The following is a 17,896-nucleotide window of genomic DNA, read 5'->3' as shown; positions in this document are numbered from 1 at the left end:
ACCTATTGATTTTGACATAGTTCATGCATTTAATGTTTTATTTTATTTTATGGATACCGAAGTTTTGCCTGTGTGTATGTCTGTCCATCATGCATATCCCTGATATCCATGTAGGCTGGAGGAGGGCGTCAGATACCCTGGGACTGGAGTTACAGTTGTGAGCCGCGAAGTCGGTGCTGGGAATTGAACCTGGGTCCTCCGAGAGGACTCAGCTCTTAACTGCTAAGCTATTTATCTAGTCTTACCATGTACTTTTTGGTTACCCATGAGTTATGGTCTTCTGTCCCTGTCATTGTGTCCTGTCTTGATTTGTAACCTTTTAGGGGTTCTTCCAGATGGACTTGAGCTCAGCCGTTAGAGGATAGGCACACAACCAAAAGGGCATGGACTTTCCTCATGCATTCTCACACTGCAGACGCCAGTGGGTTGAAATGCCGCTGTCTGTGGCTTCCGTAGCTGAAGAGTGACATACACTGTAGCTGCTCACAGCTCCTCTTCAGCAAGCCTGTCACACACAGGGCAGGTACAGCTGAAACATCCTGACTCAGGAAGTACTGGTTGCTTTCTTCTTCCTGAGGGCAAGGCGGGGACACCTGTGTAACCCGGGGGCTCGTGAGCAGACTGTAAAACCATTGTTATCTCTGAGTGACATCTGTGAACTTTACAGTCAGAGAGGAAGTCGAGTTTGTCCACTAGTCTTTCAATTAAAAATGCAAGCGGCAGGGTGGTGGGCGCGTTGGTGGTGAAGGGAGCGTGTGACATTTTTGTTTTTCTCTTGGACTTAAGGGAGTCAGTTAGCGGTTTAACTTGTGCCATAGAAATAGATGTTTCCATTCTCCTTTGTTCTTAGAAGGGGGTCACCCCAGTGTGTGGCATTTCAAAGACAAAGTCACCGCAGTTAGTATCCTCAGGTTACTGTCACACGGACTGGGGCTTCTGTGACAAAACAGGTTTCATTTTCTCACTGCCCTGGAGAGTGGGAGGTCCAAGATCAAGGGGCTTGTGATTCATCTTGAGAACTCTGTCCTGGGCTTGAAGATAAGATGGCATCTTCCCCCTGGGTCCTCAATGATCCTCCCTCTGAACAAAGTAAGAGTGGATAGGGGATCATAGTAAGATCTTGTTTTACCTTCTAATTTAAAGGTCCTTTTCTTAAAAACAAAAAATCAAAACACCCACCCGGGCTTCAACATAGGAGCTTTGGGAGGGAGACATCTCATCCCACAGCAGTACCCTTGCTAGGTCTCCTGCCGCCAGCTTTGTGGGATTCGATGTCTTCTGTGATGGAATCTTCCTCGCGTGGTTGGAGGACGGCTTCAGCTTCTCCTGGGCTCTAACTTTCAGCCGTTGCCTCTCTGAGCTACAGCCAGGCTGTATACATGCCCCCTGTGAAGATGCCTGAAACAGGTAGCTCAGGCGTGTGCCCTCCTTCTACTAACTCGTGATTTCTAAATAACAGGCGTGTGCCGGATCAGGCCTACTGATCCGGCCTACTGATCCTCAGAGTCCTGGAGCCACCGGCTTAAAGGCACACTGGTGTAGTGGATTGTAGGTAAATCACAATGTGTTCACACGGCAGCCACCTCCAGGCTTGGGGAGGTGTCCTCTGAACAGGAAGGGGCCTCTTCCCCGGTGGTTTGCAGATCTTCCCCTGGGCGGTGGCAGACCAGCAATTCTTCCCTGTGGCCTTGGGAGACAGATATCAAATGTCTAGACAGCAAGCTGTCTGCCCACTGGCCAACTATCTGTGCACACAGCTGTCCGAGTACACCCTCCCACCCCCCCAACCCCCCCACCCCCTTCTTAACTCTTTCATGACACATTCAGATATGCTAGGGTCTTTTGAGACAGGATCTCACTGTGTAGCCCTGGCCGCCTTGGAACCCACAGAGGTCTGCCTGCCTCTGCTTCCTAAGTCCAGGGATTAAAGCTGAGCATCACCATGCCCTGATTTTAAACCTCTTTAAACGTTTAAAAGGATGTTTAGCACCATGAGAAGCCATAGCCAGCCTATTGCCACCTCCCAGCCTACAGTCACCCCTCAGTCAGCGGGGGGGGGGGTGGTGGTGCTGCTATCCTGTGAGGAAGGGGTGATTCTGATACGGGGGGAGGGGGGGGTGTCCCCATCAGGTACGCCACAGCACTCAGCCAGAACTTGCTTTTTCTTGCAATTTTTGTGACTATACACTGGCCCCTAACAGAAAGCGGTCTCTCAGGAAGGTCAGGTCACAAGGTGGGACACTTCCACAGGTGACACCCTGACAGGGAAGTGGAATGTTGCTAGCCACAGCTCACTGCAGAGGCTCTGCTGTAGCTGCAGAATCCAGGCTTGTCCCTTGCCTGGCGGCTCCTCTGCCAGAGTGAGGTTTTCTGCCCTGGCTGTGGTGAGGAGGATAGGGTGGGGCTACAGGCCACCCAAGCCCCAGCCTCCTGGACTCTGATGCCAACATCTCCGGTCTTCAGTTCTGCCAACTGTTTCTGAAGCCGCTGACTGATCACGTGGGGTCTGCAGGAAACCAAAGTTTCCTTGATTTTGTGACATTGTTCATCCCGTCACCACCCAAGCTGGGAACTCAGCTTTCCTGGGAGGGTATCTTCAGCTCTCTCTACAGGCCCTTGTGACTCAGTGGATCATGAGCCGACAGTTGATATAAAGGCCTGGGAATCATGGCTGAATTTGCCTTTCCCAGTTTGTAGGTATGCTCCTCAGCTCTTATGAATTAGCATATGAGGCTAAGATGACATGGAATGACCCACTGCAGAACTGGCTGAATCCGTGCATTTTAAAAGCTATTTTATATCAGTGTATATGACAGATCCCTAACTGCATATAAGAATGCATGGTTGGCTCAGTTGCCTAGCATACATGAAACCCGTGTGATGGCTCATGCCTGTAATACCAGTACTCTGGAGCTGGAGGCAGGAGGATCAGAAGTTCAAGGTTACCCTTGGCTATATAGTGAGCAACACAGTGAGTCCCCGGGGAAGCCTGGGTTACATGAGATCCTGCCTGGGTAGGGGTGGTGGGGGACCTACTCTGGTAACTGCATTTGGTGGTGGGGGGCCCAAGGGCACAAATGCTGTCCCTGGCCTGTCATGAAAACTCAAGTGTAAGCTTAATTAACGGGAAGAAACAGTAGCCTAGGGCTCTTCTGATCTCACTTAATATTTTCCGGGAAAAAAAAAAATCTCCATTTAAAAAAAAAATAATAGTTTCTTGCTAAGTCTAGTTATTTTTCCCACGGCTGCACTTTTAAAAAAAGGTTTTGCAAAAATGACCAAAATCAATCATTTGCTTCCAATATTCAAAATACATTGCTTCTTAGTTTACTCTAAACAGAAGTTTTAGCTACCAGAACGTCTACTGTACTCTTTAGCTTCCAATAGGCACATAAATAAAACAGTGCAGTTTCCACAGCTCTGCGAGCTGTGGGCCAGCTTTGATAGAGAGACATACAGGAAAAAGCTCCCCGGATAGAGGGAGGCTAGAAAATCTGTCCACAGATAATGTCCAGCAAGCATGCATAACACACATAGACACAACATGCTTGTGCACATGTAAACACACACACACACACACACAGAGTGAAAAAGCAAATAAGAAGTCATGGTTATTACTGGCAGAATGCATATGGAGTGTGAGGTGACAGCCAGAGGTTTGAGACACAGACATAGGAAACTGGGGCAAGGTCCCTGTGTTGCAGCCAAACGCTTAGCAACATTGTTCATGGGAAACAGACCTGGTAAAGAATGAAGTCGGCTAAGTAGCTCAGGCTATCTCTAAGCACAGTGTCAAAGCTGTCACCAAATTTCTCCTTTTTGCTCATAGTAAAACGGGAGAGGAGACAGATATGTTAAGGGAGGAACCAATAAATTCAAAAAGCAACACCACCCTAGTTCTGATCATTCTGAAAATCCTTAGCCTTGACAGATGGTGCTAAATGCTAAAATAAAGAGATCGGCCAACTGTGCCAGAAGAAACGAACCATCAGGACGATACCAGCTTCCAGGAAGTACATTTCACCGACAACCACATGAGCTTAGGGAAGGATCACAGCCTTGCAGGACCCCAAGCAGAGGGGACCCAGCTAAATTTGTGTCACTTGGTTCTAGAACACTAGAAAATTGCTAACCCTCCTTAGAACGCTACGAGGCCCAGCTCTGACCTCTGTGTGCACTGTGTGATGCCCATAAGAAGGAAGTATTGGGGCTGGAGAGATGGCTCAGTGGTTAAGAGCACTGGCTGTTCTTCCAGAGGTCCTGAGTTCAATTCCCAGCAACCACATGGTGGCTCACAACCATCCATAATGCCCTCTTCTGGCCTGTAAGCATGCATGTAGATAGAACACTGTAGACATAATAAATAAATAAATAAATCTTAAAAAAAAAAAGAAGGAAGTATTTCACAGTACTATCTCAGAAGAGCAACTGAAGCCATCTGATTTCCAGAGGGTTATCAGCAGAACCATAAATGGATCATACGTGTACTATGTGGGCAGAGGAACAATGTGGCCAGCATGGGGACTGTTTTTCAAAGGACAGAACCATCTAGAAGCCCATCACCACCGTGCCCACTGTTTCAGGTGGTACCTGGCACAGAGAGGGCAGTTCTTACCTGTGCTTAACCCAGGTGTCAGCCTCATTGGCTCGCTCTGTGTAGTTCTCCGGCAAGAAGCCCCGGCAGCCAGTCCGATGTGAGATCCCGAGGGCCCAGCCCTCACTGGCTTCCTCTTGCTGAGTGGGGTCCACGAAGATGTAGTCACCAGGCCTGAGCATCAGCTCGTCTTCGTTCTGGGGTTTGTACTGGAACAGCGCCTTCAGGGTCTAGAAAGGAGGCGGTAGCCCCATGTCTTAGTGAGCGTTTGGCTAGGAATCAGTTTCAGCGGGAAGCCAGATACCTCCTGGCTAGCCTTCTGGCTCCTCTGAGGTGTCTTATGCCCACAAGCCCCCATCATGCCTTTGCCTATTGATACACAATGTGGAGCCGGTGTGTAACAGTGTGAAACAGTACCAAATCCCAAAAAGTTTAATGTCTATCTTCCTTTCCTCTACCCATCCCTTTGGGTACCCATCTACCAATCCACTTGTCCATTTATTTATTTGCCCACCAACATGTTTGTTCATCCTTTCGTTCACCCACCACCCATCCACCCATCCATTCTTCTGTCCATCTACTCACACACCCATTTTCCCACCCATTCACCCATCATCTATCCCTCCATCTACTTTTTCATTCATCTGTCTGTCCATTCATCTGCCCACTCATTTTCCCATTCATTCATCTGTTCTAGTCAGCCATCTGTCCATTTATCTACTCATCCATCCACTTGCCTACCCACCTCTCAACCCACCTATTAATTAATTAATTAATTTGTTCATCCACTCAGCTACCCATTCCTCCCCTCATCCATCCATCTACCTATCCACTCAGACATCTGTCTATCCACCTGTGCATTATTCCACCCATTTATCCATCTATCCACTTATGCATCCACCCACCCATCCATTCGTCTGTCATCCACTCACCTACCCATTTTTATCATCCATCCATCCATCTATCCATCCATATGTCTATCCATCCACGTATTCAACTACCTACCCACCCACCTACCCATTTATCCATTCATCCATCATTTATCCATGTATCTGTTTCTCTTATAGGAAAGACCTTACAGTGTGACCAAATGTGTATATCCACCCTCCTTGGTGTGAAGCTATTCACAACTTCTCTTATGACAGGGAATTTGGTGACTCCTTCATACTTATTCCCTGTGTAATGTACTTTCTTCCTCAACTAATCAGCTCTTAGGAAAGAAGCCTTGGAATGAAGCCCACCAAAATCATTACACAGGGTGAATTAATAAGCAAACCACATATTAACACATCTCGACAATGGGCTTTTCTAATACCACGGGAGAGCTTTCGTTGTCTTTTGAAATGACTGTGCATGGCCAATTCAGCTATAACGGAATGCTACATCTAAACTGCACACGAGGAGAGGGATCTAGCAGAGGGGAGGCCCCTCTTCTCTTCAGGGAGGGTTGTAGAAGTGAGTGCTGACAGAGGAGCATTTATTTATTCACCTCCTACCAGCAACCAAGGCTGGGCTAGCCCACCAGGCAGTCCGGGTCCTCTCACCTGGTAGTGCACAAAACGCATGTCTCGGGAGTACAGGGCAGCTGTCCACTGGCAGGTGTGGCTGGGCTGGATGGCTCTGGCCAGCTGCTCTAGGGTCCTTTGGTGGTGAGGGTAGAACTTATGGGCCAAGGTCAGGTGCAGCTGCTTGGTGCAGGGCTTGACGCTGCAGTCTGTGGAGTCAAAAAAATGCAGGATGCTGAGTATCTCACCCTGAATGTCGACTGGACATAGACTGCTAGGTACCCATTCTGAGTGTCAGGTGAGAAGAGGGGTGCTGAAAGGTGTCCCCGAATGTCAGTCCTGACTGCCTGGCACAGACAGAAACCCTATCTGGTCATGCCTGGGTTCTACCATGCCTGCTCCTCAGTGTTGGCGTTTTCTCGACAAGGCAAGGACTGGGTTCTCCCTGTTAGGAAGGATGTGGTTGGATGCTTGCAGAGTTTTTGAAGAAAAACAAAAGGCAGGCACAGAGATGTGGCTCAGGTCTTCAGAGCTCTTAGTCTGCATGCTAGTTTAAATGATAGAAATGTAGTGAACGACTCCTTCATTCTCTGGTGCACACACAACAGGGTCTAGACTCCAGGACTAGGTTTTGTTTCGGTTTTAGTTAGAGACAGCATCTCATGTGTCCTAGACTGCATTGAACTTGTTATGTAGCTGAGGATGACCTTGAACTTGTGATCCTCCTGTCTCTATCTCCTGAGTGCCAGGATCATAAGTGTACACTCCCGTACATGGTTTGTGTGTTGCCGGGGATTGAACCCAGGGCCTCACTGTGGCTAGGCAAATCCTCTGAGCTACATCCTCACCCCAGACCAGTGCCTTTTGCTTGAAGCAGAGTCTCAGGAAGACAATTCCTTGAGCAATGGCCTGTAAAACCCGCAGCATGTCTAATGTTCATTTGCCTTTCCTCACTGGCAGTCCTGGCAGTGCCGAGGCCCAGTCTCTGGGATGGCCTCTAACCTTGAGAACCCCTTGGCTCCTGGTTGGCTTGTGAGTCTTTCAGGTTGATGAAGAACAGAGAGTGGCATCCCCGGGACAGCCAGGTCTGGGGTCAGCTGGATCACAAAGCATTTCAGACTCTGAGGAGGCAGTCTGGTGTCTTCACAGGAATGGCACAGATTTGGCTGTGGAGAGACCTTTGTTCTCATCGCCACAGGGGCCTTGACTAGCAGTCATGCTCTGACTTGGGTTCCTTTTTGATGGTCAGGACTTGAGGACAAAGAGAGCTGGTTCCAGACTCTGGAGTCCACGGAGGACTTTCAATGCCCTAAAGCTGCTTGCCACCTCTCTGTGTAGGCCATGAAGCAAACAGGACTTGTCATGCCCCTAATGAAAGTTCTGGAAGGTGCGGGCACCATGATGCTAGGTTCACCACAGCATTCTCCACACAGGGGACTTTAGCACCAGCTAGACCCTGGCTAGGTCCCTGAACCCCAAGCTTCTGGGAAAGCAGCCCGCAAAGGTGGCATGAAGGTGTGTGTAGGTGATGGGAAATTCCTTTCGTGACCCTTTTCAGCAATTGGGGAGAGTGGGTTCCCCTTGTGAGTCAGCACAGCCTGGAAAAGATCTGGTCTGGCTTCCCCGGAGACCCAGGGGTGAGTCATGCTGACTTCTTAATAGGCTTTTGTTTTTCCTCTGTTGCCCTGTGTCCCTGGGTTCAGTTTCACCGAGAGGGCTGGTGTGGGCAGGAAGGAACTCAGGACACTTCTGAGCTGTCATCCCAGGAGAGTCTCCTCGCCTCTCTCGGGTCAGACTGAGGCATAACCTAGGAAGGCAGGGAGAGCCTGTTCGGGGTCAGCAGATGGATAGAGCTCAGGGCCAGCTCTCCCAGGAAGTGAGGCTTATTATCAACACAGAGCCCTGGTCATGTTCAATGAGGCAGAATGCTCAGTTCCAGGTCACCAGCATGGGGGAGCATGGCACTCACTTCCTGCTGCAACAGGATATCAAAACTGGGTGGCGTAAAACAACAGTTTATTGTCTTAGAAATCTGGAGGCCAGAAGTTCAAAATCCAGGTGTGGACAGGGCTACATTCCTTCTGAAGGTTCTGGGGGTGGGTCCTTTGGTGTCACCCAGCTCCTAGTGGCCCCAGGCATCCCTTGGTTATGGCTCTATCCCACCCATCTCTGCCTCTGTGGTCAAGTGGCCTCCTTGTCATCGCCATGTGTTCTTTTCAGGACACCAGTTATTGATGTAGGGTCACTTTACCCCAGTGTGACCTCATCTTAACTAATTGCATCTTTAAAGAGCCCGCTGTTAAATAAGGTCCCATTCTGAGGGTCCTGGTGGGAGGGGACCTTGTGTAAACTAGCATAGGGATGCTGGATAGGGATGCTGGATAGGGATGCTGGATAGGGATGCTGGATAGGGATGCTGGATAGGGATCTTGGATAGGGATGCTGGATAGGGATCTTGGATAGGGATGCTGGATAGGGATGCTGGATAGGGATGCTGGATAGGGATTCCTGCTGGGCAGTGTAGTTTCCTCATCATTCTTCCCTCCTTCCCTTCCCTTCCTTTCCCTTCCCTTCCCTTCCCTTCCCTTCCCTTCCCTTTCCTCCCTCCTTCTCTCTCTCTCTCTCTCTCTCTCTCTCTCTCTCTCTCTCTCTCTCTCAGACAGAGTCTCATGTAATAAAGGTGTGACTCACACTTGTTATGTAGTGAAGGATGTCCTTGAACTCCTGATCCCCCACACACACCCTGCTTTCCAGATTACAGGTATGTAGACCTTATGCCTGGGATACATAGCACTGAGGATTGAACCTCATGTCCAGGCCAGCACTCTTCCCAACTGATATAGACCCCTGGAACTTCCTTCCCCCTTTTAAGGTGAGGCCTACAAGACCCATCGAGGGGCATGGAGATGGGTGTCTGTCTGAGGGCAGTGGCTGGTGTGCTGTTTCTGGACAAGAACCAAACTGGCCTCTGGAGGTTGGACATTAAAGAGCCATCACCACAGACAGGAGCTAGTCCACCAAAGCCTTAGGTATGGCTCTCCTGGGACCCAAAGGGTACGATGTGTCTGTCCACAGCTGGGGTGCCCTACCTGCCAAGACTGATGCCTCCGTGGCAAATGCCATGGCGAATTCTCTGATGACATCAGCAGGGCTGTCGTTGATGAAGAAGCCGAGGTAGCTGATAGAAGAATGGAGAACAAGAGGAACCTGGGTAGGAAAGGAGCTCAGGATCCTGTCCCCTGCACGCCTCAGAGCCTCATACAAACACTCCACCTTATGGTCTTCACACTAAGGGAAGAGAAGCAGAGAATGGGTGTCCTCAGTGTTCGCTGAATTAACTCACCTGTTGAGAATCAAGGCTTAGTCACTATGGGCTGTTCTCCATCCAAGGCACGGGGATACTCCCTATGCAGCCCCTGCAGTTATGGAGTAACGGGACACCACCCCCATATTTTCTGCTTGGTTATTTGAGGCATCTTGGGTAAGAGTCTCTCTGAAATATAATCTCCTTTATGTGCCTAGGTTGGAACTCCCCTGTCACTGTCCCCCGTCACCTCCCCAGTCACTCCTCTTTCCTTCTGTGCTCCTTGCTTGTCTCAGTGTGCCTGTGTTCGCTTCTGGAAGTCTCCAGTCAACTCGGAGGAAGCTCATGGTGCCCCATGGGCTCCCAGCTCAGACCCCCAGAAAGCAACAGTTTAGTTCTGTCCCCAGAGATCTCTCAGTCTCAGGCACACAGAGGTGCTTTGTGGATGCTCGGGAGGTGTTGTTTCCCAGGAGACAGCTTCTGGAAGCTTCCTTCTTGCACATTATGCCTCTAGCACCGTGGAGTGGCAGGAGAAGGCTCTGCCCGGCTGTCCTGAGATCAGGCGGGCCATTCTCTAGCTCATCAGACAGAGGTATAGAGGAAATGGCTTTGGGTCTTCCTCCTTGTACTCAGACCTTCTCTTTGCCAGTAACTGTGCATCCTCTTGTCTTGGCAATGGTGCCCGGGGAGGCTGCTGACTTGACCTTTTTTTTTTTTTTCCTCAGAGGGCCAGGCCCTGATATAGGGAAGACCCTGGTTATGTCCAACCCAAATCAGTATTCTTCAATACTTCAATATTGTCATCACTCAGGGGGCTCTTGCTTTGTTCAGGACTTCACTAATCTCTCGGTGGCTAAGGACCAGGGCAGCATCTGCCTTCCTAGGGGCATATCACCCTCATAGCACCCTAGAGATACTGACAGAAAGGTACTGAGGTTATACCTCCTTCTGCCTGGGGAGCTGAACATTCTAAAATGAATTGGGTCCTGAAGGATGAATTGAAGTTGGCCAGAGAAAGGAAAAGATCCCCACCAAGGAGCCAGCTCATGCTAGTGTCTTGATTAAAACAAACCAGTTTGTGTTCTATTGCTGCCTAGTTACTAGAGACAATTGGCGTCAGCTGCAATTGGTGAGCGCTGAAGGCCTCTGGGGTGGACTCACCGTGAAAAAGTCACAGAGTGTCACGTGAGGGAAGACCTCATGAGCTCTGTTCTTCGCACACTGGCGCTTGCTCTCCCTCCAGAACTCTTGGAGTTTTTCCAGCAGGGGCCCTGTGGGGCAGAGGAAGAGGGCGTACTCCTGGGGGATGGGGTCATCCAGAGAAGGGTCACTGCAGTGGCCATGCAGCCTGCAACAGAAAATGCCATCATATCAACCGGAGCTGTCCCCATCGAGGACATGCAACAGCAGGGGCACCAGCTCAGAGTTAGGGGCATGCCGCTGTCACGGAAACGTATTGGTGCTGTGGCCATCCCTTAAAGATGGAGTCCAGTGGTGGAGCTGTGTGGCTCCAGGCTAGACCAATGCATACCTGTCCTCAGCCCCATTAAAGTCTGCCTATGCAACCAAAGACCGAGGGGCTCAGACCCCAGTCTTCGGGAGAGTCCTGGTCTAGGTACCTTTCTGATATAGAAACACGGAAAAATTTTCACAATTTATCTTCACCACAGACTTCAAATTAAGTGGAAAATTTGAAACCACAGAAGACTGGACAAAATTTAGGTGAATACTGCTGGTTTTTTTCTTCTTTTTTTGACTCAAGAAATATTTAGATTAAAAGAGCGTTTGTTTATTTATTTATTTATTGAGGCAGAGCTGTCCACACCCCAGGTGGGTCTAGTGGTGAGTCTGCTCCTCTGGGCCTCCTCACTGCTGGGGTTACAGGTGTGAGCCACCACACCTGGCTAAGAAAATCACTCTAGAGACAAGAAAAATGGATGCACAGCACCAAATAGAAGTTTATCACAAACAGGTAAAAACTGAAAAGAAACAATTTCTCTTTATTGGTCAAGTTAACGTAGGCGTCTATTTCAAAGGTTCAAGGCTATTTTCCACGTGTCTGAAGTGCAGCAAGACCACAGGCTAGAGCTCTGCCGCCCTTACTTAGCCGGCACGTGCAGAGGAAAACACTCAGTGTCTTCATAATCCTGCCCTAAGACATTTGTTTGTCCCCCGGGGAAGAGCAAGAAGCACAGGCCAAAATTCACATGGGAAAATCCCTGTAAGGCAATAGCTGGGCTGCGTTAGCTTGCTTAACATGCACGCATTGCGATTACAGCTTTGAGAATTCCCTGTGACGGACACTTGCCTGTGATGTCATGTTAGGGCTAGGAAGTGTGGTGCTGTCACTGGGCTGACACCTTGTGTATAAACCCATTCCCTTGATGGTGATATTCAAAGGGGAGGGGCCTGCACACCTCTTGGCTCCCTTGGTGCCTCTTTCCTGAGTTCACCCCAATGGTGTATTTGCAGCAGGTCCATCCAACACGTGTGTGCTTGTATCGATCATGAGCTCTTTCGTGTGGAGAATAGACATCCAGGTATATTGCCAGTGTGAAGCTTTCCAGGGCTGCCTCATGACCATCTTACACATACGGAACATTGCTTCCAGCTATTTCCAAAACCAGGGATGTTTCATTTATTTATTTATTTATTTATTTATTTATTTATTTATTTATTTATTTATTTATTTTTTGTCGGAGCTGAGGACCGAACCCAGGACCTTACACTTGCTAGGCAAGTGCTCTACCACTGAGCTAAATCCCCAAACCCTCCAGGGACATTTTAACTGCTTTCCCTTTTCCAAAGCTTCCAGCACGGTGATCAGGGGCTCCGTGTGTATCTGATCCTTTAAGATCTCTGCACAGAGGTAGAACCGTGTGGCGCTAGGTGGTCAACTTCCCACGTTCCCAGTGCTGAGGGACACTGCACACTGCCTGCCACAGACATGAGCGGCTCCCACCTCCTCCCCATCCCAACAGCATCCAAGGTACTTTTGGATTTAATGGTGTAATCTGTGCTTCCCTAGTTCCTGTAGGATGTCAGGACTACTCTCAGATAAGTGCAGGGGACCTGGCTTCATCCCTCTTCCTTGGTGAGTCTCATTGGCTAGGCTGTTACTGGCAGGTGACATCCAGGCCCCTCCCAGCACTGAGCTGGGCTTATAGTGTATCGTCTGAATCTGGAGGCTGGGACTCTGGGCATTCCCCACATCTTGTAGAGACCCTGCTTGTCCACCCTCAGTCTTCAGTCAGACTGCCAGGACTCTGGGCATTCCTCTCTCCAGTGGAGGCCCTGAATGTGTGCCCTCTGCTTACACGCCCTCTGCCTGTGAGTCCTGCCTGCGCCCCCTCTGCCTGTGCACACTTGGCCTGTGGTCTTATAAGAAGAGGTTCTCCTAGAACACAGAACCCCGAGATCCATTCACAGGCTTCTACCCAGTGCTGGAAGAATTTTTGTTTTGTTTTGGTAAGGCTGGGAATGGAGCCTGGGATGGTAAATATTGGTTGTTCATTTGCTCGATTCTAGAATCAATCCTAAAGACAAAGTGCCTGGCTCGTCCATGAGGGAACTTCTAGGCTGGGTCCACTGAGGAAGGAAGACTCAACCTGAATGAGGGGCACCATCCCATGGACACGGGGGTATGGAGCTGGGTAAAATGGAGAGAGTGAGCTGAGCACCAGCAGGGTGTGTGTGTGTGTGTGTGTGTGTGTGTGTGTGTGTGTGTGTGTGTGTGTGTGTGGTACCTGAGTGTGCTTCATGCATTCATTGCTCTCAACTTTCTCACTGTGGATACGAAGAGACCAGCTGCCTCACACTCCCGCTGCATGGCTTTCCCGCCATGACGGAGTGCACACCCAAACACTCCCAGATAAGCCTTTCTTCTTTAAGTTGTTCCCGTCAGGCATTTGATCTCAGCAACAGGAAAGGAAACTAACGCAGAACCCAGGTCCCCATGCACACTCACTCGCTGGCTCGCTCGCTCGCACTCGCTCAGCAAGCCCTCAGCACGGAGCCACAGCCAAGCCCAGGATCTGCTTTTTGCTGTTTGGTTTTCACTGTGGCTACTTCAGATAAGAGCAGGAGGGACTTCCCAGCGGGGTGGAAGGATGGCGTCAGGTTACACCAAGGCCGGGAGGAGCTCCTAAGAGTAAGGATCCCCACCCCCCAAAGGCAGGAGGGTGAGGTGATGGGCAGGTGACTGGAGTGGGAGTTAAGGAGGTTCATCCTTCCCTAACCCCCTTCCAGGTGTTTCCCAAGATACCATGGGGATTCATGACTGTCTTTAAATTCTCCCATCTGCAGTGGCCTGATAGCGTGGTGAGTTTTTTTTTTTTTTTTTTTTTTTTTTTTTTTGGTTCTTTCGAGACAGAGTTTCTCTGTGTGGTTTTAGTGCCTGTCCTGGATCTCGCTCTGTAGGCCAGGCTGGCCTCGAACTCACAGAGATCCGCCTGACTCTGTCTCCCGAGTGCTGGGATTAAAGGCATGCGCCACCACCGCCCGGCGAAATTTTTTTAAATTTATTTTTTAATTACACTGATAATAGCCATTAATTACACTCATGATATTAATTACATTTGTGGTATTCATTGATTACATTCGAAGTATTCATTCAATAATTATATTTATGATATTCATTAATTACATTAATTGTATTGATTTATTACATTCATAATATTGTGTCCTGATACTACTGTCCATTTGTGGGGTTTTTCCATCACACAAAATAGAGATTCTATACTTAGGAAATCATTGCTCTATATTCCTTTCTGCCCTGTCTTGAGATAACATCTAATCTTTCTGTCTCTATGAATTTGTATAGTCTATATATTTCATGTAATACAATTCTATAGTATTTGTCCTTTTTTTTTTTAATGTAAAAGCATTTTATGTACAACTTTGGGAGAAATAATACTCAGCCTGAACATAAAAACAGGTTATAATTTAAAAGTCCAAGGTTATTTTAAACAGTAAAATATTTTCTCTGTAGAAAATAGTACAAATGATAACATTTCCCAATAAGCCCTTTTAAGCCAAATGATAGCTAAATTATACATATAAATACTGATTAGATTCTGGGATACAGAAGAGACCTATCTTCATCTGTTCAGAGAGCTATGTTTTACTTAAGTTGTGTAAGTGAGATTCCTATTCATCTTCCCCTTCACTGTTTGATTTACAGCAGACATTTTTCTATAGGCTAATCCATAATCTAAAAAGATTTTAGCCTCCCCTCCTGAAAGTACGCCAGCTGGTGAATTTTATATCAACAAAAATGACACCTTCCTACTTATTTAACATATATCGTAAACAAAAACCCTTTTTTGAGTCAAATTTGGATTATGCTTATGCACTAGGGGTGGAACCCAGCATGCTGGAGCCCTAAATCTGGCTTTTAAGTTAGAAAATCTCTCAATATCTCAAGGAAGGTAATATTACTTCCCTGGGCTCAGGGTGGGGGGGTTGGGTGGGAATGGGTGTCATTTTGCTACACATCACAGACAATCCCCATCCCCGAGGGCCCACCCAGGGAACAGAGTCCGGGTGGGGTCCCCCAACTCCCATGTAGGCCTGCAGCTCCCATCCCACTCACCAGTCTGCAGCCTCCTCTGCCGTCTTCCTCCCCGTGGCCGCCAGCGCTTTGAGCCTGCGGATCGGATCGTGAACACAGGATGGTCAAGGCCCAGTTGTTTTTTTCCTTTGGAAGGGGTGAGTTCTAATAGTGAAGTGGTTGCTCACCCATGCTGTGTCCTACCAGGGCCAAGCTGCTGGACTTCCCAACAGTTACTCTTATGCCAAGATCTCCATCTTTTTTTTTCGGTGCTGAGGATCAAACCCAGAGCCTTGCACTTGCTAGGCAATTGCTCTACCACTGAGCTAAATCCCCAAACCCGATCTCCATCTTTCACACAGTGATTCATGTCCCAACTTGCCCCCCACCCCCATCCCCTTCCCACGGTTTGACCTCTTCTTCCTGGGCCCTGGAGTCCTAGAACTCAAGACCTCTGTCCTCTCTTGCTTTCTCTCTGCACCCTGCTACCCTGCAACAAAGCCCAATCCTATCTCCCTGTGGCTGCTAAAGTCAGCTGGGGCGGGCTGTACTCCGGACTCTCATGTGCCTCCCTCACACATGCAGCCCCACCCCAGTTGCTCAGCAGGAAGCATCCCTGACCCAACCACTGGACAGACTGGTCCACATCCCTCTCCTGTGTCCCCCCAACTCTCAAATGCTCCTTGGGGTTTTCCTCGGGGCTCCATGGGTCGTATTCATTCTGGGACCTGGGATGTAGATATGTTGACTTGAATTTGACTGAGGTAGGCTAAACAGAGCAGAGTGGCCCACAGACCCAGCAGTCACTGGCTGATACCGCGGTCCCCATTGGAACCTAACGTGGTGCTACCCAGAACTACAGCTATTTGTGTGAAGATCAGTGGGGAGGTAGCCACCCGGAGAGGCCATGACGAGAGGCCATGCCATGGGCCCTACTCCGAGCCCCGCCTGAGAGCGAGCATGAAGACATGTCGGTGTTTATTGTTTGAGCTAGCGGGGATTTTGAAGGCAAGCCCACCACACGGGTTGAGCAGCAAAACGGTGGCCCTGGGAGGCATTGGGAGCTGGCTCCTGAGCTAGGCTCGCCACAGGGTATTCTTTAGGCTGTTGCTGGTTTTTTGTTTGTTTGTTTTTTTGTTTTTAACTCTTTTTTGGGGGGGGGCACCACCCAGTTCCCAAATAAATCACACATGGAGGCTTATTATTACTTAGCTTGGCTTGTTTCTTGCCAGCTTTCCTTAAATTATCCTGCCTACCTTCTACCTCTGGACTTTTCCTGTTCTCTTTTTCTGTATCCCTTTCTTTCTTACTCCATTACTGGTGGGGTAGCTGGGGAGCTAGTTCCTGATGATCCTCCTCCTTCTCAGGATACTTCTTTTTCCTCCAAGATTTCTTTTTCTATTTATCCTCTCTGCCTGCCAGCCCCGCCTATTTCTCTCCCCTGCCTCACCATTGGCTGTTCAGCTCTTTATCAGGTGTTTTAGGCAGGCACAGTAACACAGCTTCACAGAGTTAAACAAATGCAACATAAAAAATAACACACCTTAAAATAATATTCCCCAACATTAGGCCTTGGTATTCTCATCTGCGGCGGGATGGTGAACAAGTGACTGATGGCTTCCTGATGGACTGGGTTCTGTTCCCCATTTGGTGACAACAAAGCCCCTCCTGATATTAGGAGAAGGGACTAGCTTCAATACCATGTCCTCCACACTGGCCAGGGTCTTTTTTATCTCACTGAAGGTTGCGCTTAGCTCACTCCCTGAGCCCTGGGCTCCCAGAAGCACACTTCTTACTTGTGTCTCCCTAGGAATAAGGACTACAGCTAAGAAGCGGACTTGCAATGGATGATGTGATCATGGTCAGCAGTATCTCTGCCCTCTCTGTGCGTGGAGACTTGGACGAGCCAGGTGGTGCCCAGTCTGGCCATCTCTGGAATTTCTCACCCATTTTCTTTTGTTACCGGATATTCCAGATATTTTTCCCTAGAGACAAATGGTTTTCCCTGGGTGGCTTAGAAACTCGAATGGTAGTTCTATCAGGGAGTCCTAGCCATAGAAGCTCATATCAGAGTCAGATACCCTGAGCCTCACCTTTGGAGTCATTGATCTGCAGGAGTTACATCTGCCCTCACTCTCCCCCCAAACTCCACAAGTGGGCAGCCGGAGACCCACATGGCTTCCACTGTGCACATGTTTCAGAGGCTCTATCAGTCAGGGGGAAGAGCTGATCTTTCAAGGGTCAAGACCATCCCAGGTATAAACAGGAGGAAGGGGCCCTCTTTTGAGACACCGTCTCTCACTGTGAGGTGACCACTTTACCAGGAAGTCAGCAACATCTGCTTATCAAGTGGCTGGTGTGGCAGGTGGTGCAGGGGAGGGGTCTACCTCGGGCAGGGAAGCCAGGCTGGAGGGCCTTGGCCGCGGCAAGTACTCACGCGGTATGTGTGGGGAAGCCCATGGCTAGGAGTGGGTCCAGGAGCGAGGAGGTGTTACGGCCCTTGAGCTTGTTGGAGACCTTGGCATAGAGCTGCGTCTCCCCCGCAGCCATGTCTTCCTGCTTGCCGGGCAAGAGGCGCCTGCTCGCTGCCAGGACCAGATAAAGTGAGGGCGGCGAAGGAGGCAGGCTGAGGCTGTGAAGAAAAACCTCAAGGCTTGTTTGATCTTTCTGACACAAGCGAATATCCTGTTTGCACAATGATTGGGCTTGAATTCTCCCGGTGGGTCCACAGCGGCGTCTTCCAAACCCACCTGCTTCCGCAGCGGGGTCTGCCTTGAAGTTCATCACTGGGATCTGCTGTGTACCTGGGAAGCGTTTGGGAGGAGGGATATCTGAGAAGGTGGAGGAAGCAGAAGCCTGGAACAGGCTTCTCTCGTGGGTTCCACTGGGCACCCACCCCAAGCCACCCTGGACCTTAGCCTCCCTCCATGTCTGCAGACAAG

At 49.3% G+C, this 17,896-nt stretch overlaps 1 protein-coding gene across 6 annotated transcripts in view; it reads right to left on the bottom strand.

Moving 5' to 3' along the window:
- Ubash3a (ubiquitin associated and SH3 domain containing A) overlaps positions 1-17,574 on the bottom strand; it is a 35,286-nt gene extending 17,712 nt beyond the window's left edge. For 2 of the 6 annotated variants that reach the window (XM_028885078.2, XM_028885079.2), the window contains exons 1-6: positions 17,392-17,574; positions 14,997-15,050; positions 10,565-10,751; positions 9,189-9,387; positions 6,139-6,308; positions 4,616-4,824 (exon numbers count right to left, since the gene is read on the bottom strand). In XM_028885078.2, coding sequence (XP_028740911.1) covers positions 4,616-4,824; positions 6,139-6,308; positions 9,189-9,387; positions 10,565-10,751; positions 14,997-15,050; positions 17,392-17,504 — 932 coding nt within the window. In that variant the 5' untranslated portion in view covers positions 17,505-17,574. Of the gene's footprint in view, positions 1-4,615; positions 4,825-6,138; positions 6,309-9,188; positions 9,388-10,564; positions 10,752-14,996; positions 15,051-15,142; positions 15,768-16,264; positions 16,328-17,391 lie in introns of those variants that run through there. The other 4 variants (XR_005090112.1, XM_037199797.1, XM_037199796.1 and 1 more) reach the window with 4 other exon arrangements.
- Positions 17,575-17,896: the final 322 nt, after the last annotated feature.

Source organism: Peromyscus leucopus, chromosome 16_21 (assembly GCF_004664715.2).
Source record: "Peromyscus leucopus breed LL Stock chromosome 16_21, UCI_PerLeu_2.1, whole genome shotgun sequence".
In the NCBI taxonomy this organism is placed as follows: Eukaryota; Metazoa; Chordata; class Mammalia; order Rodentia; family Cricetidae; genus Peromyscus; species Peromyscus leucopus.
This window is presented reverse-complemented; position numbering and strand designations above follow the sequence as displayed.